We start from the raw sequence: 26,930 nt of genomic DNA, 5'->3' as shown, positions 1-26,930 counted from the left end.
TGTCCTGCACCCCACTGGCTCAGCTCTGCTTCCTTCCCATGCTTCCTGACCCCTCTGATCCCAAACCTCCTTCACCCTGGGAAACCCCAGCTCCATCCCTTGCAGGGAGCTGCAGTAGGTGGCTGTATTGCATCAATAGGCTTTTCCCTACAAACAGCACAACTGAGTGTTTCCAACTGGGAATTGCTGCTGTTGACGCATGGATTTTGCCATTCCTGCTTTGCCAGCATCCCTGTACCAGGTTATTCTGCCTGATTACAGGTAAATCCCTAAGTGCAACACGCTGGGAAAACACCTTTTCCAAGCTCTGTTCCCTCTCAGGCTCCCAACAGGCTTTGTTTTCCTCTTTCCCTATGGGAATGCTAGTGCATGGCAGAGAAACCATCTGGAGCTTGATCCTGCTGGCAGCCTGATGGGCTCAGGACAAAGTGAAAGGAAGATGGGCAGAGAATCACTGTGTTTTGGGGGTGATGGATGGAGGGCCTGAAAATACTGACAATTCATAAAAACTAACCCAAAAGCCCTGGATTTATGGATATCCAGCAGCTCTTATTGCTATTGTCGGCTGGTTGGGTTTCCCTATGGAAAATTATCCTTCCAATGTGGGTTTCCTCTAAAACATCCTCAAATGTGTATCCCTCTAAGAAAGCCAAATCCCGTTTCACACCCTCTGGACAAGGGACCACATCATCCCATATCCCTGCATCCACTGGGATGGAGGACTGGGGGAGAGGATGGCAAAGAGAGAGGGTTTCAGGAAGGACCCCATGCAGTGGGATGCTGGTGGATGGGGAGCAAACGGATACCCTAAACCATCCATCCTTCAAACCAAGCCCTTCCATAACACTTCATGGTGAGTACATCCTGGAACTGCAAAAGCTGACCTGGGTTATTGTTATTCATTAAATACAAGAGCAAATGGTCACCTGGAGGGTTCAGCCACTTGGATGGATACAGGAGCATCAATTTGCCTTTCCCCTCCCCACATCTTGGGTTACAGCTCATGCTTCCAAGCAGAGATAATGGCAGGGATGGGTTCATGGTGGTAACAGTGGTTTCAGAGTGATTTTCCTTCCTCTTTAGCTGCAATATCAATCTCTGGGATACTTCAGAGGTTCCTAAGGATGGTTTAGCCCCTCCTGCTCTTCCTTGCTGATGCCCAGTGTGATCCTCCACCATAGGAACCCCTTTTGCTTAATGAACATCAGCAAAGCTTTGCTGGAGTGAAGTATCTGAGAAGCTGGTGGCCACCATCAGTGCTCCCCATAAGGGAGTCCCCCACTGGGATGCAACCTCCCCAGGACCTTCACTTAAGCCATGACTTGGCTAAGGAAAGAGCTTGGGATCATGGGATCATTCCATAAACCCCATATCCCTCCATAGGGAGGGGGACAGGGCTGCAGGTCACTGCCGGCATGAGCTGAGGGGCATCAAGCCCCACATCCCCATGCAGTAGCAGGGAGCATTTCACCACCATCATGGACCCATGAAGACACCTTGGGAAGGAGCTACCCAAGCCTGGAGCCATGGGGTGGTCCTGGAGCCATGGGGTGGTCCTGGAGCCATGGGGTGGTCCTGGAGCCATGCAGTATCCAAACCTAAACCCACCACCAGTTCCCAAACGTGCTCACTAGAGCCTCTCACCTGACAGGCACTGAAGCTTCACCTCTGCACACCCTGGTTGAGTTAATGGGCATTTCTGCCTGGACACAACAGGATGAGGAGCATCAGATCTGCTGCTGGTCCAAAGGAAGGAGTTAGACCTAAACCATCCCTGTCAGATCTCAGTGGTGGTAACACTGGGTGATCCTCCTGGAGCTTTCTACCCCACCTTTAGTGTCCTCTTTCAGCAGCAAGCCTGGCATCTCCTTCCTGGCCATGGACCCAAGTGTTGGCACTCATTCCTAAGGGTGAAGGGTACCTAGGTCTGTTGGGAAGGACCTCCTCTGTAGAGCCTAGGCTGTGATAACACTGAACCCTGCAAGCCATACTGCCATTACTCTGGCTGGAGCTTACTCTACCCTATGTGCTTTCATGCTGACAGACAGCTCCTAACACACAGCACGAAGCCAACATGAGAGGAAAGAAGGGTATTGAGAGGTCTTCAAGTCCTGTGATCTACTGGGTGGTTTTCCACCCAGGTTGAACTGCTACAAACAGTGGAAGGATGATGTAGTAATACTGGTTCCAAATCTCCTGGTGCTCCTTATGTGCTAATCCTTGGCTTGGCCAAGGTGAACCCTTAGGTTTTGGGGGGGGTTCCTTCTCTTTTCCATTTATACAAACCCAAAGTACCACACAGGAGAAACCCACCTTCCAACCCACAGCACTGGTGTTCAGTCTTCCCCCACTCTGCTCCCCTTGAGGTTGGGAAGATCAACCAGAGCTTTGCTAGATCTCCTCTGAAATCACCATGACCAACTAAATGACTCCCATAGAGAAGTGCTGGGTCCAACACCCAACCTGACAAACCAACCAGCGAAGGAGAAGTCCTCTTGGGTTCCTATGCTTGTTTCTCCTCACTGGGACCATGCTCATAGGAAGGAGCTCCATAACTCCTCCCAATGGCAGCAGAAGCCAAGCTGGAGACACAACCAACAGCAAGGTCTCACCCTGGTACCAACAACTGGTCACGCTGCTCTTCTGCAAGACCCTCCAGTCTGACCCCTATGTCCCAGTCAAGGTGACCCTCCAGTGCTGCTCCCCACTGCCCTCACCTCCATATGGAGTTATGGCTTATCCAAAGCAGAGCAACCAACAGACATCTGGGCACTGACTCAACACCATGCATGGGTCAGAAATCCATGACAGGAGGGATTCCCACCCACATCTCCTAACCTGACTGCTTTAAAGGCTCTGGATTTGGTCCATTGTGACAAGCGTGAAGCCCAAGAGATGCGAGCTGCAAACACACTGCTGGTGCATGTAACTCTTTTGGCACACTTGAGGGAAAACTCAAAACCCAACAGTGGTTTTGTCTTAGGAAACACAAAACAGAAGAAAAACCTTGTTTCTACTCAGGGTTTAGTGATAAGGACTTAAACTGGCCTCAAGTACTGGCTGCAAAACCTCTCTCTACTGCCCTCCATACAACTTATTGCTCCACTTGGATACCCCAAGGTGGGATGTCACCGGCCACACTTGGCCTCACATCTTCCTGCCCTTGGCAAAGCCAAAACCCCCTGAAATTACCCCAGTGCCCACAGCCTCCCTGTGCCCATTGTATCCCAGCCTGGTCCACATCAACTGTGGATCACCTTCCGTGTTCTCACCTTGCCTCAGGTGCCTTCCCATGAGGAAGGTGACATGTTTATTGCTATTGCTTCCTCTTCCTTTCCACTTCTCCCCATAGGCCAAGCAGAGCAGCTGCTCTCATCCCCCTCTCCTGCCTTTCTCCATGGTGCCAGGATTTGTGCTTGGATCAACATCTCTCCTGGAAGTCTCAGCTGTAAGCCAAAGAAGGAGGGGGGCACCTTGACTGCCATGGAGGAACCACAGCTTGGTTTCAGCCCTGCCAATGACACAGGTGAAAGGTACAGCCACCCATCTTACCCCTTGTCCTGCCCCAAAGACTATTCTCCATCAATCAGCTCTCCTCCTTTCACACACTATGAGACTCTAGAGAAGCTCTTCAAACCAACCCTTGGACCTGGAGAAGCTCTTCAAACCAAGCCTTGGACCTGGAGAAGCTCTTCAAACCAAGCCTTGGACCTGGATAAGCTCTTCAGATCAACCCTTGGACCTGGAGAAGCTCTTCAAACCAAGCCTTGGACCTGGATAAGCTCTTCAGATCAACCCTTGGACCTGGAGAAGCTCTTCAAACCAAACCCTGGACCTGGAGAAGCTCTTCAAACCAAGCCTTGGACCTGGAGAAGCTCTTCAAACCAAGCCTTGGACCTGGTTAGTCTCTTCAAACCAAACCCTGGACCTGGAGAAGCTCTTCAAACCAACCCCTGAACATCTCCTTGCTTCCTTCAACAGCCACCCAGCCCATCCCTGCCTGCAAACAGCAGCCACACAAGGAAGGAGCTGCCTTCCCCCTCACGCAGCCCCAGGACGTGGCCAACGGGGAGCATCCCATTTACCCAAGAGATGCTACCAGGGCACGTGGGTCTCTGCTGCTCTCTTCCCATCACACAAGATCCATTTGCCCAGTCGGATAAAGCAGCCCAAAGACCTGATGGTGACCATTCCTCATACTTCCTAAGACAAGTGTGTTACGTCGCTAATGATACTTATATTCTCTTAACTCCTACAAAAGAAGGGATGAGTTCAGAACTTCACTGCAGATAATGCATTTATAACCTATCACAACAGCTATCTGGAAGACACCAAGTGTTTTTTTGTTTTCTTTTTTCTTGTAATATGTTATGGAAGATTAAATAATTTATATTCTTCAACTAAAAATACCCAAAACCAAAATGGGAAGAAGAAGCCTGCCTACCAGCGCTGTGCTTTTCACGTAGTACCCTGAACATCAACCACTCTTACTAGCCAAAGGAAATCTAGGCTCTTGTCAACAACAACGACAACAGAAAGATCATGAAAAGAACCCAAAACGAACAAGAAGTGGGGGGATCTTTGCACCACTCAGCTGGGCAATGCTGGGAGAACAAAGAAGTGGAATACTCTGAGCTTTCCAATGATAGGACTCCAAAGAGAACTCGACTATTGCTCAGTGTCAGTACGTGTGTTACACAATGGAGGAGGGAGGAGGGGAAGGGAGAAAACAACAAAAGAAAAGGGAGGCAGAAGATTAGAAAAAGCAGCTTTTACAAAACCACTAAAGAATGCATAAAGTGACCCTTGCACTTTTGTTGGTTTCCTTTTGTTCTTGCAAACAGACGAGGTGCTGCAGGACAGCGGCCACAGCACCGATGTAAGACTTGTGTAGTTGCATACAATGTTTGACTCTGGATCTGGAAGAGAGCAGAGACAGCACAAACAAGGAGTTAGGAGCAAGTGGTGCAGGGTAGCAGGGTTCTAAAGAGCAGTTTAGACAGGCTGGATCCATGGGCTGTGGCCAATGGGATGGGGTTCAAGAAGGCAAAGTGCTGGGTGCTGCAGCTGGGCCACAACAGCCCCATGGAGCACTCCAGGCTTGGGAATTGTGGCTGGAAACTGCCCATGGAACAGGAGCTGGGAGTGCTGATGGATGGAGCTGAACATGAGCAGCTCGTGCCCAGGCAGCCCCAGCATCCTGGCCTGGATCAGCACCAGTGCGGCAGCAGGGCCAGGGCAGGGATTGTGCCCCTGTGCTGGGCACTGGGGAGGCTGCACCTGGAATCCTGTGCTCAGCTCTGGGCCCCTCACTGCAAGAGAGACCTTGAGGGGCTGGAGCAGGGCCAGAGAAGGGAATGGAGCTGGAGCAGGGCCTGGAGCCCAAGGGTGATGGGGAAGGGCTGAGGGAGCTGGGGGGTTCAGATGGAGAAGAGAAGGCTCAGGGGGGACCTGATGGCTCCCTCCAAGTGCCTGCAGGAGGATGGAGCCAGGAGGGGCTGGGCTCTGCTCCCAAGGAACAAGGGATGGGACAAGAGGAACCGGCCTCAAGCTGCCCCAGGGCAGGTTTAGATGGAGCTGAGGAACAATTCCTGCCCCACAGGGTGCTCAGGCATTGGAACAGGCTGCCCAGGGCAGGGCTGCAGGCACCGGCCCTGCAAGGGTTCACAGCCCGTGGAGACGAGGCCTTAGTGCCATGGGGCAGGGGTGGCCTTGGCAGGGCTGGGAATGGTTGGACTGGATGGGCTTAAAGGGCTTTTCCAACCTGGTTGGCTCTGATTCTATGATCAGACAGAGCTGTTCTCCTCTCCTCTGCATCCCTATAGCAGCACCTATAGCTGACGTACATGGGATTTAACCACCCCTTGTGCCACTGAGCGTGCAGGGAGCTGAGGAAGCAGCAGCTCGGTGGTGGTATCCATTGCAGAGGATTAAAAATGTGCAGATGGGATCCTCTCTGCTAATTGCACAACGATTTGTCATGGGAAGGATTAGCTCAGTGTAATGTATGCAGCAAGGAGAGATTTCAGATAGCCCCCAGGGCTGGTTGATCCTCGCTGCCTCCCCATGCAGCATCATGTCTTCCCATCAGCTGCGTTCCCTGCTAATTGGGCATGAAGGACCAAGAGCTCCATCAACACAAGGAGAGTGTTTAAATGAGCAGCTGGGACTTTGGGGATCCTGAGCACAACAGGAACCTGCAGCTGGTTGCAGGCAGCTGCACACAAGCCCCATGATGAAACAGGATGTTTTAGAAGGCTCCTGAAGGGGAGAGCTGAGAGCAGCTCCAGTGCCTAAAGGGGCTGCAGGAAAGCTGGAGAGGGGCTTGGGACAAGGGCCTGGAGGGCCAGGCCAAGCATCACCCTGAGAAAGGGATTCAGCAGCTTTGCAGGAAGGAGAGAAGCAATAGCAATGCTGGGTGGTTAATTACTCAACCAGAGCAGAGCACTTACAACAAGAGCCAAGGCAGCACTCACATGAATTGGCCAGTGGGTTTACCAGTGTGGAGGTACGTAGCTGTAGGTGGGGGTTCCTTGAGCCCTGTACGTTGGCACAGAAACTGGATGTGCTCCGATGGCAGTGTGTTGTGGGGTGGTCAACAAGGTTCCTGCAACAGCATGGAGAAACAGTGAGGAGAGGAGCTCTGTCAGGAGAGGTCAGACAAGATTAGGAACAATTCCTGCCCCACAGGGTGCTCAGGCATTGGAACAGGCTGCCCAGGACAGGGCTGCAGGCACCGGCCCTGCAAGGGTTCACACACCGTTGGGATGAGGCCTCAGTGCCATGGGGCAGGGGTGGCCTTGGCACTGATGGGAATGGTTGGACTGGATGAGCTTAAAGGGCTTTTCCAGCCTGGATGATTCCATGATTCTAAGGGACAGGCACAGCATCAGCTGCCTTGTTTCCCCTTCTACTCTCCCAAGTATTATTGGCCTTTGAGACCTGAATCAGAGGTGTCTGCATCATGTGGTTGGTGTCAGCTAACACCATGAACAGAATAAACCCACCTGAAGCTCCAGCATATTTTCCATGCTGTTTTTGGCCTCAACTCATCTTTTTCTCATTTCCCTTGTCCCTGAGGACTAAAAGTAGCCAGAAATCTGCTGATATCTTCCACCTGCTAAAGGCACCGGCCTCAGTTGCAACAGCAAATCACTGCAGTGATCTCAGACATCTAAGGACCAAACTGCATGGGATGAGGATTGTAAAAGGGGATGAGAAAAAGCCAGAGAAAATAAAGATGAGCTTTGCCATTCATCCCCCAAGGGCAGAGAGCTTCATTTAAACCCCCAGAGCTGAGAGCCTTGGGATGCAGCAGGAATGATCTGCTCCCAGCCACAAAGCATGGGGACTACGCCATGCATCCTCTTTCAGTCTCCAGCTGATACACAGAGGGATTTCAGGTGGGAATTTGCACAGTGCCTTCAGCAGACGTGGGGATGGAGGATACAGCCCTAAACTACTCTGCTCTGGGAGTAATGGGGTGCTCGAAACAACCTCTCAGTTCCTGGCTACTGCAAATGCTGCTATAGAGAACTGAAAGCATCCCACGTGCATCTCCTCACCTCTCAGTATAAGCAACAGTAAATCCCTCAGAGAGGCTCTTGTCAAACCCAGGCTGCAGTATCTCTGCTTGCAACAAGGACTGTGGCCCATAACAGAGCCCCGTTTCACAGCTAATGCAGATGCAGGAGGATGAATGAGGTGTTTCTTGGCATAAGTCAAGAAACAATCCTAGGAATTGTTAATGAGAAAAATAGAGGCTTTGGGAAAAATAAACCCAGCCCATATCCTTAGTGAATGTGCCGTCAATAAAAGCAATCCTGCACATAAACTCCAAAGGATTTGGGATGCAGAAACCAAGGTTAATGTTCATTTTGGCAAATGAAAGATCATGAAGTGTCCTAAAAGAGGAACCTGAGGATAGAAATACAATGTTGGACAAACCTGGTTATATCCCTGATTATGGAGCAGATGGAGGAAGGATAATGTATTTAAGGATGCAAGAGTTCATGTCTCTGGAGTGAGCCAAACACAAGGTCTCTCTGCTCACCCAAAAGCTGAGTTACATCCGTATCAGGAGCATTTTTGCCTGCAGAGGTGGCAGCAAAACTACCACATCCAGATACACCCTGCAAGGCTGCAGGCAACACAGAGTGCTCATCATCCAGGATACATCTCTGGCACAGGCTGTTTGGATGCATCCCAAGCAAGAGATGAAACAGTGGCTCAGAACAAAGGGATATTTGCCTTCTTACCTGCTGACATTGCCATGGTGGTCCCAGCGACCATGCCCATGGCCACACCATTGGTCCTGGGCGCAGCGACCGGGGCCGGGTAGATGGCCGAGGGGATGCTGTTGGGCTGAACCACGGTGGTGTGATGGATAACGTGAGGCTGTGCCGCGTACACTGGCTGGGTATAATAAGCTCCCTGTTGGAGAAGGGATAGAAACCACCATTGTCTTTGTCATTGGATTGACAGCACAAGGCAAAGCAGTGACTTGAAGGCCAGGATTTTATGTAGAGGCAAAGACCAGCTCTGTGTGCAGGGGGTGTCAGCTGGGCAGGGAGATACTGTAGGTCCTGCTATAGAGTGAGCAGTGATGCAGCATCACAGCCACATACTTACCCCCTGCAGAGATGGGACACAGGATATTCCCAAACCCAGCCTGTATTGTGAGCCCGAAGTGACTCCACTGTGACAGTCCTTCACCCTGAGACTTCAAGTGTTTAGTTCCTCCAGATCTGCTGTACAAGCAGCCTTAAACATTTGGGTTGGGGCAATCCCAGCACAAACACAGCCTGGGGGAGACTGGATGGAGCAGCCTGAGGAGCAGGACTTGGGGTGCTGGGTGAGGAGCAGCTCCCCATGACCCGGCTGCAGTGAGTGCTGGAGCCCAGAACCCCCCTGTGCTGCGGGCACCCCCAGAGCGTGAGCAGCAGCTCAGGGAGGGGATCCTGCCCCTCTGCTGTGCTCTGGGGAGACCTGAGAGCAGCTCCAGTGCCTAAAGGGGCTGCAGGAAAGCTGGAGAGGGGCTTGGGACAAGGGCCTGGAGGGCCAGGCCAAGGGGAATGGCTTGAACCTGCCCAAGAGAGGGGAGACTGAGCTGAGCTCTGAGGCAGAAGCTGTTCCCTGGGAGGGTGCTGAGGCGCTGGCACAGGGTGCCCAGAGAAGCTGTGGCTGCCCCATCCCTGGCAGTGCTCAAGGCCAGGTTGGACACAGGGGCTTGGAGCAGCTGCTCCAGTGGAAGGGGTCCCTGCCCGTGGCAGGGGTTGGGATGGGATGAGCTTTAAGGTCCCTTCCAACCCAAATCACTCTGGGAAGATTCTATACTGAAGACAAGTTGTTGCCATGTGTAGCTGCTGGTACAAAGAGCTGCCCTCAGGACACCATTTGAGCACTGCTACAGGGCTGGTCCTTCCCAGGAGCTAGCTCCTTCTGCCTGGAGACCTGGATAAGGAAGGAATGAATCTGAACCTGAGGACATGTGGGGTGGTCTCTGGGATGCACAGAGGCAACGGGAAGGGAGTGGAACCTGGAAAGTCAGGTTGTAGGGCCAGATACCCCTGAGGAGCTTGTGATCTTCAGTGGGAAGGGGCACAGAGGTGATTTGCAGAGGACATCTGCTCTAAATTACATCCCTGTGGAGGATCTTGGCCCCAGCACATAGCTGGAGGTGGTGGCAATGCAGGAGCAAAGATGGCACTGGAAACCCATCCAGGTGCTGGGGGAGGAGCTGCTCTATGAGGACATGTATCTGGGTCATGCCTGAAGTAGCTTGTGCTGGTGAAGGAGACACAAGGGTTTTCCAAGGGAGCGGGCTGGAAAGTGATCCAGGTCGATCAGAAGCCAACAGCCACCAGCAAATGGACCTTGGGGTACCCCAGACTCATTTGTGGCCCTTGGGAAGAGCAACACTGAGCACTGGGGAAGGTGGGGAGAGGTGGGTGCAGGGACTATCCTGGAGCCATGGGGCCCCAGCATGTGGGTTTGGAGGAAGGGACCTGATTCCCAACCTCACTGAGACACTGTGTTAACTCCACTACACACCAACAACCATGTGAGACCATATCTCATCCAGAGGATCTAACAGAGGAGTCAGAAGAGAGACCCCAGCATCCCAAAGCCCCACCATGAGCACCTCCATCCCACCAGGACATGGGTGCTCAAAGATGAAGCCCTGTAGGAACCTCAGGCTGTATCTGCCTGCTGTGGAGCGAGGTGGTGGGTGAGGAGGCACCTACCTGGGTGTACAGGTTCTGCTGTGGATAGGCACTTCTGATGGGGTACATAGCGGTTTGGTACGGGTTGGGAGACGGCGAGTAGGGAGGAGGCGCGTTGTTACTCTGGGTCGGTGGGACCTTGTAGGGAGTCCCCGCAGTGTACCCTGCCAAAGAGAAGAGGAGGCCAATGAGGGTGAGGATTAAAGCTGCAGAGCTGGGCATGGAGAACATGAGCAACCCAAGCTGCTGGTCAGGATGGTTGCTCGATGGGCATCACTCAGCATGGAGGAGGCACCAAGTGGGATGAGGTTGTGAATGCTCCATCCCTGGCAGTGTTCAAGACCAGGTTGGATGAAGCCTTGGGTGCCATGGTTTAGTGTGAGGTGTCCCTGCCCATGGCAGGGGTTGGAACTGGATGATCTTGAGGTCCTTTCCAACCCAAACCATTCTATGATTGTATGAGCATCTGCTGATGTGCCACGAAACCCACCAAGCTGAGACCTGAGTCCAGCATCCAACCCCTGGCTAATCAATCACAGCAGCCAGGCCTGCATCCTCTACCCAGCCCAGCAGTGGCTCTGCCCAAAACCAGTGTCCAAACCAGTGCATTCAGCATTGAGTCCCCCAACACAAGAGGGATGTGGAGCTGTTGGAGTGAGGCCAGAGGAGGCCATGGAGCTGCTGCGAGGGCTGGAGCAGCTCTGCTCTGGAGCCAGGCTGAGAGAGCTGGGCTGGGGCAGCCTGGACAAGAGAAGGCTCCTGAAGGGGAGAGCTGAGAGCAGCTCCAGTGCCTAAAGGGGCTGCAGGAAAGCTGGAGAGGGGCTTGGGACAAGGGCCTGGAGGGCCAGGCCAAGGGGAATGGCTTGAACCTGCCCAAGAGAGGGGAGACTGAGCTGAGCTCTGAGGCAGAAGCTGTTCCCTGGGAGGGTGCTGAGGCGCTGGCACAGGGTGCCCAGAGAAGCTGTGGCTGCCCCATCCCTGGCAGTGCTCAAGGCCAGGTTGGACACAGGGGCTTGGAGCAGCTGCTCCAGTGGAAGGGGTCCCTGCCCATGGCAGGGGTTGGAGCTGGAGGAGCTTTAAGGTCCCTTCATCCCAAACTATTCCATGATTCTATGATTAATATTTAGGTGAAAATGATGGTTGCCTTTAAGTGTTCCATGAAGGTGGATAGTTCTGAGCAATTTCCTGTCCTGCAAAGGAGGACTGTGACCATCAGCTCACCTCACAGGTTTGAGAGGGAACCCCAAGTGATGCTCAAGGACCTTTGTACCTATTCTGCCCCCTTAGGCTATTTGCTTTAGCAACAAAAGCAGCAAATCTGCTTCATTGCCAGTAAGAAAAGCCATTTCTCTCTCCATCACCAGGCACAGCAGGTTGCTGCCAAGCCAGAAGGAGAAGAAGGGGTGGCAGACACAGGCAGCAGGACCAAAACAGATCACAGTATTCCAGGAGTGACCTGACCAGGACTGAGCACAGTGGGACAGTGACACCTTCATCCCTATGGTGATGCCCTTGTTGGTGTTCCCCAGCACCCTGTTGGGTTTCTCTGCCCCAGATGTTCACTGTTCACTCCTATGGAGCTGGTTCCTCCAGGTCCCTTTCCCAGAGCTGCTCCAGCCGGACACATCCCAGCCTGTGCTGCTCCAGGATTGGGCTTTCCCAGGGGGCAAAACCTGACACTTGTCCTGTTGAGCTCCATCAGGTTCTTCCAGGCCAATCTCCAGCCTGTCCAGCTCATCCTGCAGGGAGGCTTCACCTTCCCAAGTGTCCACATCCCCATTCAGTTTGGTGCCATCAGCAAACATCCTCAGGGAGCACTTGATCCCATCACCCAGATCACTTACGAATGCACTGAGCAGCACTGGGCCCAGTATCTACCCCACCAGTGACAGGTCCCCAGCTGGAAAAGGAACATGGGGTGTCATAAGGTTCACCAGCACCTTTGGGCAGTAGTTGCCCACCCACCACACACAGCACTTGTCTAGACCATAAAGAAGTGGTTTCCCCCATCTAATCCTAATCTGATCCTCAGGAATACTTGAAGTTGTGCTTTAAAGGGTTTTCTTTAGGGCAGACTAAAAGCTGAGCTGGTGCCATGGGATGCCCCAGACTGCATCGAGTGTGCCATGAAGGTGTTGGGCACAGTTTAATGAACACATAATGTTCATTACTTATTCATGTTCATTATTCATTACAATAGGAATGGTAGGAAATCTGCTCACACAAGCAGGGAAAAGCATGTAAAATGGGATGGCTGCTGGGAAATGGTATCCAGCTCTTGCAGAGGACTGGGAGAACCCAACCTTAGAGCCAACAGGCTCCAAAGAGCTGTAGGATGGAGAGGAGAAGCTGAGGCTCAGCCCAGCAGCACCATATCAAACATAATGAAGTCATTTACTCAAGCACTATTCAGGGCAGCAATTAATGAAGGCAAGGACTGCAAGGCTGCTAATAGCCCACATTATCCGCCCAGCACTGCAAGGGCGTGAAGAAAACAAGCTTTCTAGGAACTCCCAAACAGCATCTCACCACCTCCTGACTGCTGCACATTGCATCCAATGTGTTAATTAAACAGCAGAGGAGCTGTGACCTTCTATTCTGACTCACATTAGCAGCAGAGCAACTATCTTTAAAGGAGAGATGGAACTGCAGGTTCTGAAGGGCTGTACTCACCATCATGAGGTCCTCCAGGAACCCAACAACGTCACTGACAGAGCCACCAACCTCCTGTTCATTTTACCCATTTCCTTCTCTTCTGAACTCATGTTTTTGAAGCAAAGACCTTGGATGCCAGCTCTCTGCATCCTGCTTCATTTCTGATGGGTGTGTGGAGCTGTGGACCAGCTCAAGGCCGTGTGGTTTCAGCACCTGAATGTTAAGACTGGCTGTGCTTTCCCACTTGCTGAATCAGGGACAACTTATCTATGGTATTTAACAAGGTATGAAGCATAACAGCCCATGGAGATGGAATCTGCCACCTTTTCCCAGAGAGGTGGTGGATGCCCCATTCCTGGAAGCATTCAAGGTGGAGCTTGGAGCAACGTGACCTACTTGAAGACCAGGTTGGACAGAGCCTTGGGTGCCATGGTTTAGTGTGAGGTGTCCCTGCCCATGGCAGGGGTTGGAACTGGATGATCTTGAGGTCCTTTCCAATCCTAACTATTCTATGATTCTATGATCACTGCAGGGGGACCTGGGTTGGACTAAATGAGCTTTAAAGGTCCCTTCCAACCCAAACCATTCTATGAATGGAATTCCATGATTCTCTTTAAAAAGGGACGTCCCTACCATCCATTGGGTTAGGGACACAACCCCTCACATGGTGCATGAGCTTTGCATGACATCTAATTTCATGCCAGAGCGGATTTGACCAAGTTTTAAGTGTTTGGAAACTTTCAGCTTGCAATTAGTAGAAACCCAGATGCTGTTTGGCAAAATTCCCTTGGAATTTAACCCATGCCTGGATGTGCTTTCTCCTTCCCATTGCACCTCCAGGCTGCTGCAGGGGACATTCCTCCTTCAAAAACAGAGAAGCCAAGAGCAGACACCATGGTAGAAATGGGCTTGGAGGCAAAATCTGGCTGTGCCTCCCAGTATGTGGTCAGTGGGCAGCCCCATGCAGGCTGGTCTCACTGCTTGGGCACATAGACTTGGAAAATCAAATGTAAGAGATAGAGCCACGAGGTTCAGTTTGCAGTGGCTCTGCCAGATCTCTGCTGGGAGATGCTGCCTTAAGCACAGGCTCTGAAAACTCAGGAGCATTTCAGGTTGGATGTCCCAAACTGGATCTGTCCTTTGGCTCCATCTCAGCACCCTCCAGGGAACAGCTTCTGGCTTATCTCCAACCTGAACTTCCCCTGTTTCAGTCTGAACCCATCACCCCTTGTCCTATCACTGCAGTCCCTGATGAAGAGCCCCTCTCCAGCATCCTTGGAGCCCCCTTCAGACACTGGAAGCTGCTCTGAGGTCTCCACGCAGCTTCTCTTCTCCAGGCTCAACAGCCCCAGTGTTCTCAGCCTGGCTCCATACAGGAGCTGCTCCAGCTCCCTCTTAAAACCTATTCAAAGTCTCCCATAGACTTGTATTCTTTTTGTCTCCCAACACAACCTCTCCACGTCCCAGGGGTGTTTGGAAGGTTCATTCTGCACTTAGAACCTAGGAGCGGTCCCACCTCCTGCTTGCAGCACACCCCATGCCCCAGCTTTAACAGGCAACATAAGGGCAAGAGCAGTTGGGCAGGGGCCAGAGGACACCCCACATAGCAGGGGAAGCACCAGGAGCCTTATCTGGGAGCTTATCACCCTCCTGGAGGCACTGTTGGGCCTCTTAGGGGATGAGATTACAAGGCTTCATCTGGAAAAGCCTGTTTAACCACGATCCATGAGCAGCATCTCCTCTCCCTGCCTCTTGTGCACCCAGTTTGAGTTAAAAGGTGGGAATTTCATCCTGGATTCCATGAAAATCAACCTGGAGTTTGGAATTCTCTGTTTTAAGGAAAGAGGAAATAATCCCCCTCTGTTTTTATTACATATACCATTAGCTCCACCACAGAGCATCACCACTGCAGTATACACCTGAAATCAAGCCCAGGATGTGCAGCATCCTCACTGTGTCAGCACACAGGGCAGGATGCACAGACATGAATGATCCCATCCATTTCAAACAGGCTGATCCCAAATAACCCCATCCCAAAGTAACCCCCAAGAGAGGAGGGAAACGGGCACAAACCAACCATGGAAAACCCCAGAAGAAAAGGTTTATTTACTGAATGCTGCAGAAGAAGCCTGGTAAGTTCTGTTCTCGGTGCCAGTGTCCACTGGGAGGTGGAAGGTGCCCTCTGTGGCACAGGAGGAGGAGGTCTGTGGCCAGGCTTGCTTCATCAGAAGTGTAGCTGGATGGAGACAGAGAAGAGGTGTCACACACAGCAATGAACAAACTTCCCATGCTTAGATCACATTTGGACCAATTGGCTGCTTTCTTCCTATCCCCTCCCACCTTTTAAGGACAAATATCCATAGGAATGTCACACCATGGTTCCTCTTGTCCCACCTCATCCCCATGGAGGGATGGTTTGCAGCAAACCAGTTGCTTGGTTTCCTGAGCTAAGAGACCTGCATGGAGATCTACACCAGAGGGACACTGCTAGCAAAGCCACCATCCCTCCTCAGTTACCACTGGTCACCTCTGTGCATATGAACCAGTAATGGTTGTCCTTGTCCTTTCCCAGCTGGAAAACAGGCTGAGCCTGGTGTGCAAGGCATTTTATTCCCAGTAAAACCTTCTGAGATGCTTGCATAGCAGATGCCACCAGTGGACAAGGGGCTGGATGCTGTGACTGTCCCATCACAGCTTTGGAAAGGTCAGTGAGGAGAAGGAGCAGCTTTGGGCAGGTCACTCTGTATCCCAGTTGCGTGCCCTAACTCCTTGTGCCAGGCTCATCCCAAAGGATTAACCATCCCTGCTTGAAATCCCATCCCCTCCCAATGGAGCTCATCCCTCTTGTGAAGGCCTCAGCCAGTTCTTCCAGCTCACTGCTCCCCACAAGCTGCTCAGGACATCAGTATAAAGGCTGCAGATTTCCCATGTACCATGGGATGTATTTCACACCCTCAGCTACTAAGGAAGGAAAACCAAGCGAGGGTTGATGGATCCTCAACACTGATCAGACCTCGCTGTGAAGTTCTGGAGGATAAAGAAGGTAAAATAAAGCTCTGGAATCAAGGAAAATCACTGATTTATGGCTTCCCTAAAGGTATTTTTGTGGACACAGGAGACAAGCTCTTGACATGGTCTCTCTACAGCAAATGAGTGAGTTCCCTAAGATCTGTAGAAGGATGGAGGTCTGGGTATGGTCCTGTTGTCTGCTTCTCCCTGTGTGGGTGGTGATAGGGACAGGGTAAAGGGATATGGGGCCAGATCTGTCCAAAGAGACTTTGACTCAAGAGACTTCTGGAGTCAAAAGGAAGGATCTTTGGGCAGGAAAGGGAAAACACAGGAATTCTGTAGGAAGGGAACCATTTCTGACAAGGTTAAAGCATAAAGAGGAGCTCTTTGGGAGAGACACCATGGCCTAAAGGAGGAGGTGGTGGGTTCCTTATCCTCCCACTGGCTCCATGAAGACTTCCTAACTCCTTCTCCTCAGTGCTAAGTCCCAAAGAAAGGACTCTATGACTTGGTCAGGGCCTATAAACCCTTCTGCATCCCAAAGGCAAGAGCACTGATGTTTCAGACCCCTCCAACAGCTCAGGCTCCTAACCAGCCCTCTCTGAGGATGACAGTGGAGTGCACAGGGCTGCAAGTAGGGGACAACTCATTGAGGAGGCCAAGGAGGAATCAGTGCTGGTGCTGCAGCCCATGCCAACAGCAACACAGGTCCTAATGGTTGGACACCATAGAGAGAGCGAAGAAGCAGTGCTGCAGGTCTGTTGGTCCACCAAAACCTCAGCTCACTCTCCTGATGTGGGACAGACAGAGGAGCACTGAGGACACCAGCAGTGATGTTCTCCTGAGCAGCATGGCAACCATCAGCTGTATGGAGATGGTTACGGGTGCAGGATCTGCCTGGATGATGCTCTGCTGCTTTCTCATCATCTTGAGGGGAAAACAAGAGGTTTTGGAGTGATTCAAAGCACAGTTTCTCCTCCATTCAAGCACTGATCATGTTCTGTTCCAAGCATGGGCCCTCTCCCAGAGGTTTGTGAGTTATTAGGGATTTCCAACCTGCCTTCCTTAGTTTTCTATGGTACACTGCACTCCCGAACATCACACTGGAGATTAACTCCCAGCACTGAGACAGAAGCACTCTTTCACTCAGGCTTTTCTTCAAGATCACATTCATTTCTGTCCCTGCATTTCACACAGGTTTTAATATCCAGGACTGATGAGACAATTTATTTAGGTGTTATATGGATCCTTCCTCTGCTGTTTCTCCACATCAGAGCTCCCAAAAAATCACAGCAATTTGGGCCTGAGATGGCCGAGAGCTTGCATTAAATCATGGATTCTTGGGGAATCCATCACTTAAAGCTACACAAAAGGTGAAGCAAGGAGGCTTTTAGGAACATTAATATCCCCTGGTCCTTTGCAAAAGCAATAATTCACAGAGGTTACAGTCCAGCCATGACTATCTAATATCATCAATATCAGAGTAACTGTGTGCAGTTCTGGTGTCCTCAGCATCAGAAGGACATGGAGCTGTTGGAGCAAGTCCAGAGGAGGCCACGAGGATGCTCAGGGGCTGGAGCAGCTCCTGTATGGAGCCAGGCTGAGAACATTGGGGCTGTTGAGCCTGGAGAAGAGAAGCTGCATGGAGACCTCAGAGCAGCTTCCAGTGTCTGAAGGGGGCTCCAAGGATGCTGGAGAGGGGCTCTTCATCAGGGACTGCAGTGATAGGACAAGGGGTGATGGGTTCAGACTGAAACAGGGGAAGTTCAGGTTGGAGATAAGGCAGAAGCTGTTCCCTGGGAGGGTGCTGAGGCGCTGGCACAGGGTGCCCAGAGAAGCTGTGGCTGCCCCATCCCTGGCAGTGCTCAAGGCCAGGTTGGACACAGGGGCTTGGAGCAGCTGCTCCAGTGGAAGGGGTCCCTGCCCATGGCAGGGGTTGGAGCTGGATGAGTTTTAAGGTGCCTTCATCCCAAACCAGGCTGGGATTCTATCTGTGACGGATACATCCATGAGCCTCCTATGAGGCTTGCAATAAGCTCAATTCCCCAGGCAGCCCCATCACTGTGTTCCTGAGTGCCTCAAACTGGTGGGCCCATTTGTTCTTAGGAAGCTTTTCAGGCTCTACAGGATATTCACCCCCTCACACCTCAAGATACCCCCCTTAGGGGTCCTATTGATGTCTCTGAACAGCCAATGGGCACCTCCAGAGGACAGCTCAAAGCATTTACATGGGGAAAGACGATGCCTACGCTTTCCCCCTGCAGAACAACACTCCCTCCAGGGAGGACCCAGAAGCAGGAATGGGGTTTGGAGCCTCCATCCTGTCCCACAACATCCCCATGGACAACCCGAATCTCCTCGGGCTGGATTTAGCAGTATCCCTTCAGCATTGTGAGGGCTCTGGAGTGATGGATGAGAAGCATTATTCTTCCCTGCATTATTAATAAGTGCAGTTGGAGCAGGAGCCAGACTCCATGTGAGATGTGTGTGTCCTACTTTCAGGAAAGGAAAAAGGCTTCTTTTTAATGAAGGAAGTTAAACCAGCTCGGGAAGACAGAATGCTTGGGAGGGAACATGCTCCAGGCTTAATGAACTTCTAAACTGGAGTGCCTTGTGTCTCTGCAGCACTGATTTGAGGCACTTGTCTTCATATGCTCGAAAGGGATTGTGTTTCAGTAACACTGGCCTAAATAAGCAGGCTCACTGCAAGCAGCTTTATGCAATGGTGGTGCTTTGCAGTGATCTTGGGGCTTTCCTTGTGTCTCTCCCTCTCAAATATGTGGAGAAACACAACAGAACCACATAAGGGAGAAATGGGTTTCAATGTGGATGAGAAGAAGCTCATTCCCTTGCTTGACTCAAGGCTCCTTTGGCTGAGCTGTTATCTACACCTTGGGAATGTTCACTGAAATATCCTGGTGAAGAATGTACCATCCCTTTGATGCTCAGACCTTAGCAGATATTCACCAGGTACCTGGCACTGAATGATGTCCAGGTCCTTTCCAACCCAAACCATTCTGTGATTCTATGACACTGAGAATGGGAGGAATCAAGACTGGTTCCAGTTACCATCCTCCTTTCCTCACTAAAAGGTCTCTGTAGACTTTCTCTAAGCTCCTCTCCATGTGTCCTTATGCTTCAAGGGCAGGTTGGACAGGGCTTGGAGTAACCTGCTTTAGTTGAAGGTGTCCCTGCCCATGGCAGAGGGCTGGATCTAGATGATCTTAAGGTCCTTTCCAACCCAAACCAGGCTGTGATTGAGGCAACTGAAACGTTTAGAAGGCTAAATAACATTTTCCATGTGGATTCCAAGCTCTTGGGAACCATGAGGTCAACAGAAGAGGATGAGCATCACCAGCTTCGAGTGTGGCATCAGGGACTGTAGTGTGAGCGAGCGTCTGGAGGCCATCAAGGATGGAAGCAGATGGCACAGTAAGTAGCAGCTATTTGAAAACCAGGCATTGAAACCTACCTACCACCAGTGTCCTTCCCTTTGGGTGAACCACAGCAAGGGCAGGAGCAGGGGGCAGCCTTCACCTTCACCTTCACTTGGTGGTTCATCTCTTGCTATGATTTTGCATGGAAGCCAAGCAAAACTCATGAGGTTTGGGGCCAGAGAGAACTCAGCTGAGGAACACCTTCAGGATGGACCAGAGGGGATGATTGAGCTCATCCAGAACAGCTTATTTCAAGCCTGACAGCTCTCTTCCAGTTCCATCCCACAAGATCATCAGGCACAAGCAAAGGATGCTCTTCCCACCCTTTTCAACCTCTATTCCAAGGCACATTAAGAGGCACATCTGCCCAGTTAACCTACATATGGAGAATCAGCTATCCCAGAGGATGAAAGTTGGGTTTGTGATTGCTTTTATAGTGATCCTGAGGGATTTCTGACAGCAGACACCAATCCCCACCCAGCCTGGAGGGTTGAAACAGAGCTTTGTTGGTGGGTGAGATGCTTTGAAAGCAGCAGTTCTGCTGGGAACACAGAGCATCTCTGCAGCGAGGCAGCTTAAGGTTCAACATCTAAACTCCCATTTAAATACATGTTAGAATGAGTCTGCTCTTTCTGAACCCAAGATTTTCAATACAAAGCTGATGCCCTCTGAGTTGCAGGAACCCCAGCAGCAGGTTCTTCCCAATGGTGGGGTTATCCCCAGCCTCCTGTATGACAGCAGCTGATTCAATATGAACAAATGCTCTCTGCATCGATACAGACAACTGGTTTTAACTCAGCCACTGAACCACAGTATGACTTCAACTCCATCCCATTTAACACAGTTGAGGACACTGCCTCATGTACCCACTGCTGGAATGATTTATGGAGCTTCCTTTAGAATCATGGGATGGTTTGGGTTGGAAATGACCTTAATATCATCCAGCTCCAACCCCTGCCATGGGCAGGGACCCCTTCCACTGGAGCAGCTGCTCCAAGCCCCTGTGTCCAACCTGGCCTTGAGCACTGCCAGGGATGGGGCAGCCACAGCTTCTCTGGGCACCCTGTGCCAGCGCCTCAGCACCCTCCCAGGGAACAGCTTCTGCCTCAGAGCTCAGCTCAGTCTCCCCTTGGGCAGTTTCAAGCCATTCCTCAGTGGATCTGCTTCCCAGAGCTGGAAGTGCAGCATCTCCCCACAGCAGGATCAGGATCTTAAACCCCATAACTCAATAAAAACAGGGAGATGCAAGTAGCTTAAAAAACCCTCTGCATTTAAGCAAGGTCTGAGCCTGTGTTGCCTCTGTAGCCTTTGCTTTGTCTCTAAAGATAACACTGATGGATGCTGTCCTCACTCCCAGCATCACCCATGAAAGAGCATGCATGCAAGCATCTTTCCTCCTGGCTGCATGTGAACAAGCTGAAGGCTTTGAACCATGCCTCCAACAAGATAAATCTCCAAAGAGTGGGGGGAAACCCCCTGCCCTGATATTAAACTGCACTGATTTCAAGAGCTGTCTCATTATTTATGGCAAAGAAGGAGGTTTCTGCACAAGGGGGTGGGTTGAGGAGCACCAAGTTCCATCTTCCTCATTTCCTCACTTATTTAGTGCTCAGCTATGTGGGGTTATGCACTGGGAGAGTGTTGGTTTTGATGCACAATGACCTGTCAGCCTACTGGAAATAAGGAGATTTCTAATATAGGGATTATTAAAAGCATTTGTTAAGACCCACAAACAGAGCAATGAAATGTAAATGTCAAGGTGCTGCCCAGGCTTCCTTGCCCGAGTATTAAGCAATGCAACAAAAAGATCTGGTGAGGAGGGGACATAGAAATGATGAGAGGCTTAAAGCAAAGTGGGTTAAGATTAGGCTTGTACTTCAGAAAGGGAGTGAATAAAAGGCTGGCTGGCACAAAGCAGACTGACCAGGGCTCTCCTTTCCCCTTTCACATCATGCAAATGTGAAGCAACAGACAATGATGTGCATTGCTTTAAAGAGAGGAATACGTGAGGAACTGGAGCTTTAATTAAGCTGCAGGCACTGCTTGCTGCAAAGTGCTGGAGTGATAAAATATAGCAAGGATCAAGGCACGGGGGAGGAGAAGCATCTTTAATGAAGGAGAGGACACCCACGGCCACAGCCACCAGGACAAAGGTAAGGGAAAATCAAAGTCTTTGTGGGGTTGTGCTTATAAAAGCGGCTGACTAAGAAGGTTTGGGGTGGATTATTCCATATGGAACAATGTGAGGGATCTTCTGAAGGCAAACGTGGCTGTATCCACGGACCAAGGAGGATGGATAACCTGGTCCTTGCTGAGTGTGGGGGCTCCTGTCTGCTGGGTGGAGGACACAGGCTGTAGATGCCATTGCAGGAATGATGGGGATCAAAAATGCTGCCCAAGGGCTTGCTGCTGCTCACCTGAGTGATCCCCAGCTGCAGGGTTATCCTTGTGTTTCCCTGTTCCTAGTCTTCTTCACTGTTTCTTTGCTGCCTGCCACAGGGCATTCTTTCTTGCCCTTCTTGTGAGTGCAACTTCTTTGTTCAAGAGAAGGAGGCTTGTCCTCCAGCCCATCCCATACCTACACTTCACACACCATCCAGGTCCCATTTCTCAATGTATTCCTACTATCCTAACCCATGCCAAGAAAACAATGCCATAAAACATCATCCTAAAGGTCTCCTTCTCTGGGTGTACCTTGACTGTGTATTAGAGTTAATGGAGAAAGCATCCACAACACCCCTTGGTTTCCTGTTCCTCATGAGCATGAAGGACATGAAGGACATGAAGGCAGGATGCAACTCAAGCTCTCCTGGTAGGACAGACAGGAACCCATGGAGAGGCTGAGCCTCCTCTATAGGGAGGTCTCTATTTGTCTCGACTGAGTACAGAAGGCACATAGGGTTAGAGACTTAAGGTCTACATAGCTGAAGGGAACCAAATATTCCCAGATGTGGCAAATTGCTGCAAGATTTCCTATGTGGGATTTTTCCTTCTTACGTTGGAAAATCAAACCAAGCTGAAATGAAACCTTTCCAGGGGAATGTGTGGATTCCATCGAGGTTCTGCAAAGAGAAGTATTTTCTTTGGCTAGCAGCACATCATTCCTGAGGGCTGTTTCCATACGATGTCCAGCTGGAGCTCCAGCCTTGCAAGGATGGAGCTGGAGATGTACAAGGAGCAATACAGACCCCCCCCAGAATTCCATGTCCTGCAGTGATTTGGTGCTTCCACTCACTTGGGTGTCCCTTTGGGCATCTCCTCAGTGCTGGAGGTGCTGCCTGCATGGGTGGCTGTGGAGGAGCTGTGGCTGCTCCATCCCTGGCAGTGCTCAAGGCCAGGTTGGACACAGGGGCTTGGAGCAGCTGCTCCAGTGGAAGGGGTCCCTGTCCATGGCAGGGGTTGGAACTGGATGAGCTTTAAGGTCCCTTCATCCCAACCCAGTTTGGGATTCTAAGTCCAGGCCCACACTCAGGAATGCTGCAGGAGCAGGGAGGATGCTCCCAACCTCTGGCAGGACAAGCTACCATTAAATGTGGGGGGGGTTTAATGTGAGGGAGCTCTTCACTTTACTCATTCAGTGTTCTATCCCTCAGAGGATGAGGGTGGCCAGCACACGTGTAGGGGAGGAAAACTTGTTTCATATTACACATTAATGGGAAGAAATCATAGCATCATGGAATGGTTTGGGTTGGAAAGCACCTTAAAGATCATCCAGTTCCAACCCCTGCCATGGGCAATGCAGCTGAGGACCCTACCAGAAGCCAATAAACCCAAGTAAAACCCAGCACATCCCCCACAGAGTCATCTGCAGGAAATGGCAAAGTAAAACTGCATTGAAACTGTGATGGGGAGAAGACAGCACCAAAACGTTTCAGCAATGAAACCCTCGTTCCTGCTTCGCCAGCTTGGAAAGCTCCAGAACCTGGGATCCATGGATTTTTATGGCACCTGGGAGACTGAACACTTGGCAATGGAGAGGGGAAAGGGATTAGCAAGATGGACACAACTTCCAGCTTTGTGCTCCTTATGCAAGCGGCTATTTCACTCCAATGACTACTGAACACTCAGATGAAAGAGGCTTTATCCCAGAGGCTGCAAATCCCACTGCTTTCACAACAAACATCTCGACCATCTAAAGAGCCACAAAGTCAAAGCAAAGGGGAGATGTTATCTTTCAGCTCAAATGTGTGAAATGGGTGAGAAATAGATGTTTTGAGGCCTTTTTCATCAAAAACATGTAAAAAGTCACGATTCACAATCCCAGAATGGTTTGGATTGAAGGGACCTTAAAGCTCCTCCATTCCCAATCCCTGCCACAGGCAGGGACCCCTTCCACTGGAGCAGCTGCTCCAAGCCCCTGTGTCCAGCCTGGCCTTGAGCACTGCCAGGGATGGGGCAGCCACAGCTTCTCTGGGCAACAAAACCCCTCTTCAATAGGAGATTTCCTTTCCTTCTCCTCCTTCCCACTTGATTCCATCCGGATAAGAAACACCTTTTGAAACTGCTACTCCTGGAAAGGTTTCCAAACTGGGGCTCAAAAGCATAAAAAGCAATGGATTGTTTCAGCAGAGGAGCTCAAATATTCCTTATGAAGCACAGAACATGAGTCCATGCTGTGGTGAAGACAACTCCTTTTGGAAAGGTGGGAATTACAGCATGAATCCTGCTTTGGAGTAACTGCTCTGACTTCAGAACAGTGGGAGGCTCCGTTCTCCTGGAATAAGTGTCCTTGATGTTATTTGCCAGCAGCTCCTGTGCTTCATTTAGATTCTGTCCTAACCTACATCAACCTCCTACCATTGGCTATAAGCATCTCCTCTGTCTCTCCACCTCACACAGATGAGGTGTTCGACCCCAAAGTGATGGACAGGGCAGGACTGGGTTTGCCACCCAGATGCTTTGATGGCTTTTAGTCAGACAGGAAGGTTGTGGATGTGTGAGTGTCCTTCTCCATCCACACCTTTCCTTGCATCCACAGAGCAAGCAGAGCCATGGGCCAAGACAGAACAGCAGAAACCAGCCAGAAGGGAGGTGTGGAGGAATGATGCTCAGCAGGGAAGGGAAGGAGCTTGGCAGTCTTGTTATGGGCTCTTGTTAATAAAACCCATGGCTAATAGAGGAATTCAAGTGAAAAATGGCTTTGCGGGTGACAGGAGAAACCTGCTTCCAAGGAGAGGAGCAGAAGGAACAAGGAAGACACTTGTTTGGGAAGAGATGAAGAGGATGGACATTGTTGGCTGAGCCAAAAGAGCTGTAAGGCTCCAGACACTAAGAATAAATGGACTGGACATTGCTTCTCTAAGTAAGGACAAGTAGCCTGTGCTAGGTACGAGTAAGAGGGAACACAGAGGGGGATGTGAGGCATCCCAGCCCATGGCAGGGGGTTGGAACTGGGAGATCTTAAGGTCCTTCCAACCCAAACCATTCCATGATTCTATTCTATGACATGGTTAAAGCAGTGGACTGGGGAAATGAGTTTTGTACCAGCAATCCATAAGGATGAATGATGCCAGGGCTGGAGATGGCAGAGAGCAGAGTGCCAGGGTAGGGCTGAGCTATGGGGATGAACATCAGCCTGGCTGGCAGGGTGGCTCATGGCAAGCTGGAAAAGGAAGATGACAAGTACATCCCACTGGACACACTGAAGCAGAGGCAGAAAACAAGTGGCCAAGCTGGGAATGCCAAGGGAAAACAGGATCTTATGGAGAAGAGTTGTCAGGAACAACCAAGTTTGTCCAGGAAGAGCTTACTGCCTCTTTGGAAGAGCCATTTTGGGGTGGTGTGAAGGGTGGGAGCTGCACAGATGACCCCAGGACAGACTAGAGTCTGCCAGGAAAAGGTGGGATAGTAAAGACACAGCATGGGAGATCCAACAGGACATGGTTGCTACCATTTCTGCATCTATGACATGGAAGGAGGAGGGAAGGATGAGCAGAGGGAAGGTGAAGGCAATCTTGGGGAGACACCCGGCAGTATTCAGAAGACACTAAAAGCCATCAGTGTGCAGATATCACAGTGATGAGGATTGTAAAATCCCTGGGATTAGTATCAGGATACAATTCCTGCCTCAAAACTACTTTGCAACACAAAGATTCCCAATGCAGGGCATGAAGTTAATGCCAGAGTTAGGAAGGGAAGAGCTCAACACAAGCCCCTTCCCTGGGAAGTATTTGCTGTCAAACACATGGAGCTGCTGGATTTTAACCAATGAGCAGCAAAAGGGAAATCCTCCTGGACCCTTCACCATTCCCAATCTTGTCTCCATAGACAGATCTTACCTGGGGCATAGCCGGGGCTGCTGGTTGGATACATGTTTGGGTTGTAGGCTGGAGCAGCGGTGGGATAGCCGGTCGGATAACCTGCAATGAGAAAGAAGGAGAATTATGGTCTCATAACATGGAGAGAAGAGGACAGCATCCTTGGGGAACAGCAACCAACCCCTGTGTGCAATGAGGCCATCGGCACAGCTGAGAGGCAAAGCACAGGGTACAGCAAGGACTCTGAATGTGCTCCATAGGCTTCCAGGTGACACCATCCATATTTCACCTCTATTCCTTTAGAAAAGGAGGGCAATAACCAGAATGCAGGCCACAGGAATGCTCCATGTGCTCTGCAGGAATCCACACATGGAATGCAGCGTGGAGCTATGGGATAGCCACCAGCACAGCTCTGTTGGAAAGGTTTCCTTGGCAGAGCTCAGCACCCTCTGGTCCTTGCATTAACCAGAGCCTCTTGCTAAAGGGAAGGTAAAGATGCTGCATGAGAAGCTGCCAGCCCCGATATTCACTCCTGGCTGCACAAGTGCCAGCCTGGGAGGGACACGATTACCTGCCAGGCCACCTGGAAGGAACATACACAGCAGCTCCTGCCCTTTGAGGCTTTAATGGGCACTTTAGGAAAGGTTGCAGAGCACCTTCAGTTCTCATCATCCTCACTTGGATCGGTCATAGGGAGGTCAGTGGAAAGCATCAAAGCACTCAGATGCAGGGAGGCTTGGAAATGACTGCAGAGCCAAGGCCCTACGTGCACCCATGCACAGTGCAGACGTCCTGCACTGAACTAGAAGCTCTTGTCCTCTATGATGGCAGGGGTTGGAACGGGATGATCTTTAGGTCCTTTCCAACCCAAACCATTCCATGATGCTAAGACCACAGATAACAACCTCCACACCTCCAGCTGCTCCAGTTTACTGCTTTACTCCCATTTCTTGGAAGTCTTCCCGACTGGAAATGGCAACACTTGAATAACTCCATCCCTTCTCACGTGCTCCTGCGTAAATCCCTGTGTCACACCGAATGGAACACATCCATCCTCCTCTGCTGGCAGACTCTGGCTCCACTGTGCTTCCCCACCATGGCCACTGCCCTGCTTTATCTGTGCATCTCTTTGGCCACCATCCCAGAGCACAGCCAACCCCATGACAGACAGAACAACCCTTGGAGAGTCTTTCCATGCCAAGCTCCACCGACGCTGTCTGCAAAGCAGCAATTAGCATCCATTCACACCCATAGCCTTGGTTTTGCCTTATTAAACACAAGCAGGAAGATGAACCCCATCTCCATCCCTCCCTCCCACAGCCCAAAGCTCATTGCTCCTTAGCAAG

General features: G+C 51.0%; 1 protein-coding gene across 2 annotated transcripts in view; it reads right to left on the bottom strand.

Moving 5' to 3' along the window:
- Positions 1 to 4,826: 4,826 nt before the first annotated feature.
- The window catches only part of FAM168A (family with sequence similarity 168 member A), a 162,455-nt gene continuing 140,351 nt past the window's right edge, over positions 4,827 to 26,930 (bottom strand). For both annotated transcript variants that reach the window (XM_034074336.1, XM_034074337.1), the window contains exons 4-9: positions 25,606 to 25,686; positions 14,992 to 15,117; positions 10,248 to 10,390; positions 8,259 to 8,433; positions 6,477 to 6,607; positions 4,827 to 4,919 (exon numbers count right to left, since the gene is read on the bottom strand). In XM_034074336.1, coding sequence (XP_033930227.1) covers positions 6,495 to 6,607; positions 8,259 to 8,433; positions 10,248 to 10,390; positions 14,992 to 15,117; positions 25,606 to 25,686 — 638 coding nt within the window. In that variant the 3' untranslated portion in view covers positions 4,827 to 4,919; positions 6,477 to 6,494. The remainder of the gene's footprint in view (positions 4,920 to 6,476; positions 6,608 to 8,258; positions 8,434 to 10,247; positions 10,391 to 14,991; positions 15,118 to 25,605; positions 25,687 to 26,930) is intronic.

This window comes from Melopsittacus undulatus, chromosome 2 (genome assembly GCF_012275295.1).
Source record: "Melopsittacus undulatus isolate bMelUnd1 chromosome 2, bMelUnd1.mat.Z, whole genome shotgun sequence".
Lineage (NCBI taxonomy): Eukaryota > Metazoa > Chordata > Aves > Psittaciformes > Psittaculidae > Melopsittacus > Melopsittacus undulatus.
This window is presented reverse-complemented; position numbering and strand designations above follow the sequence as displayed.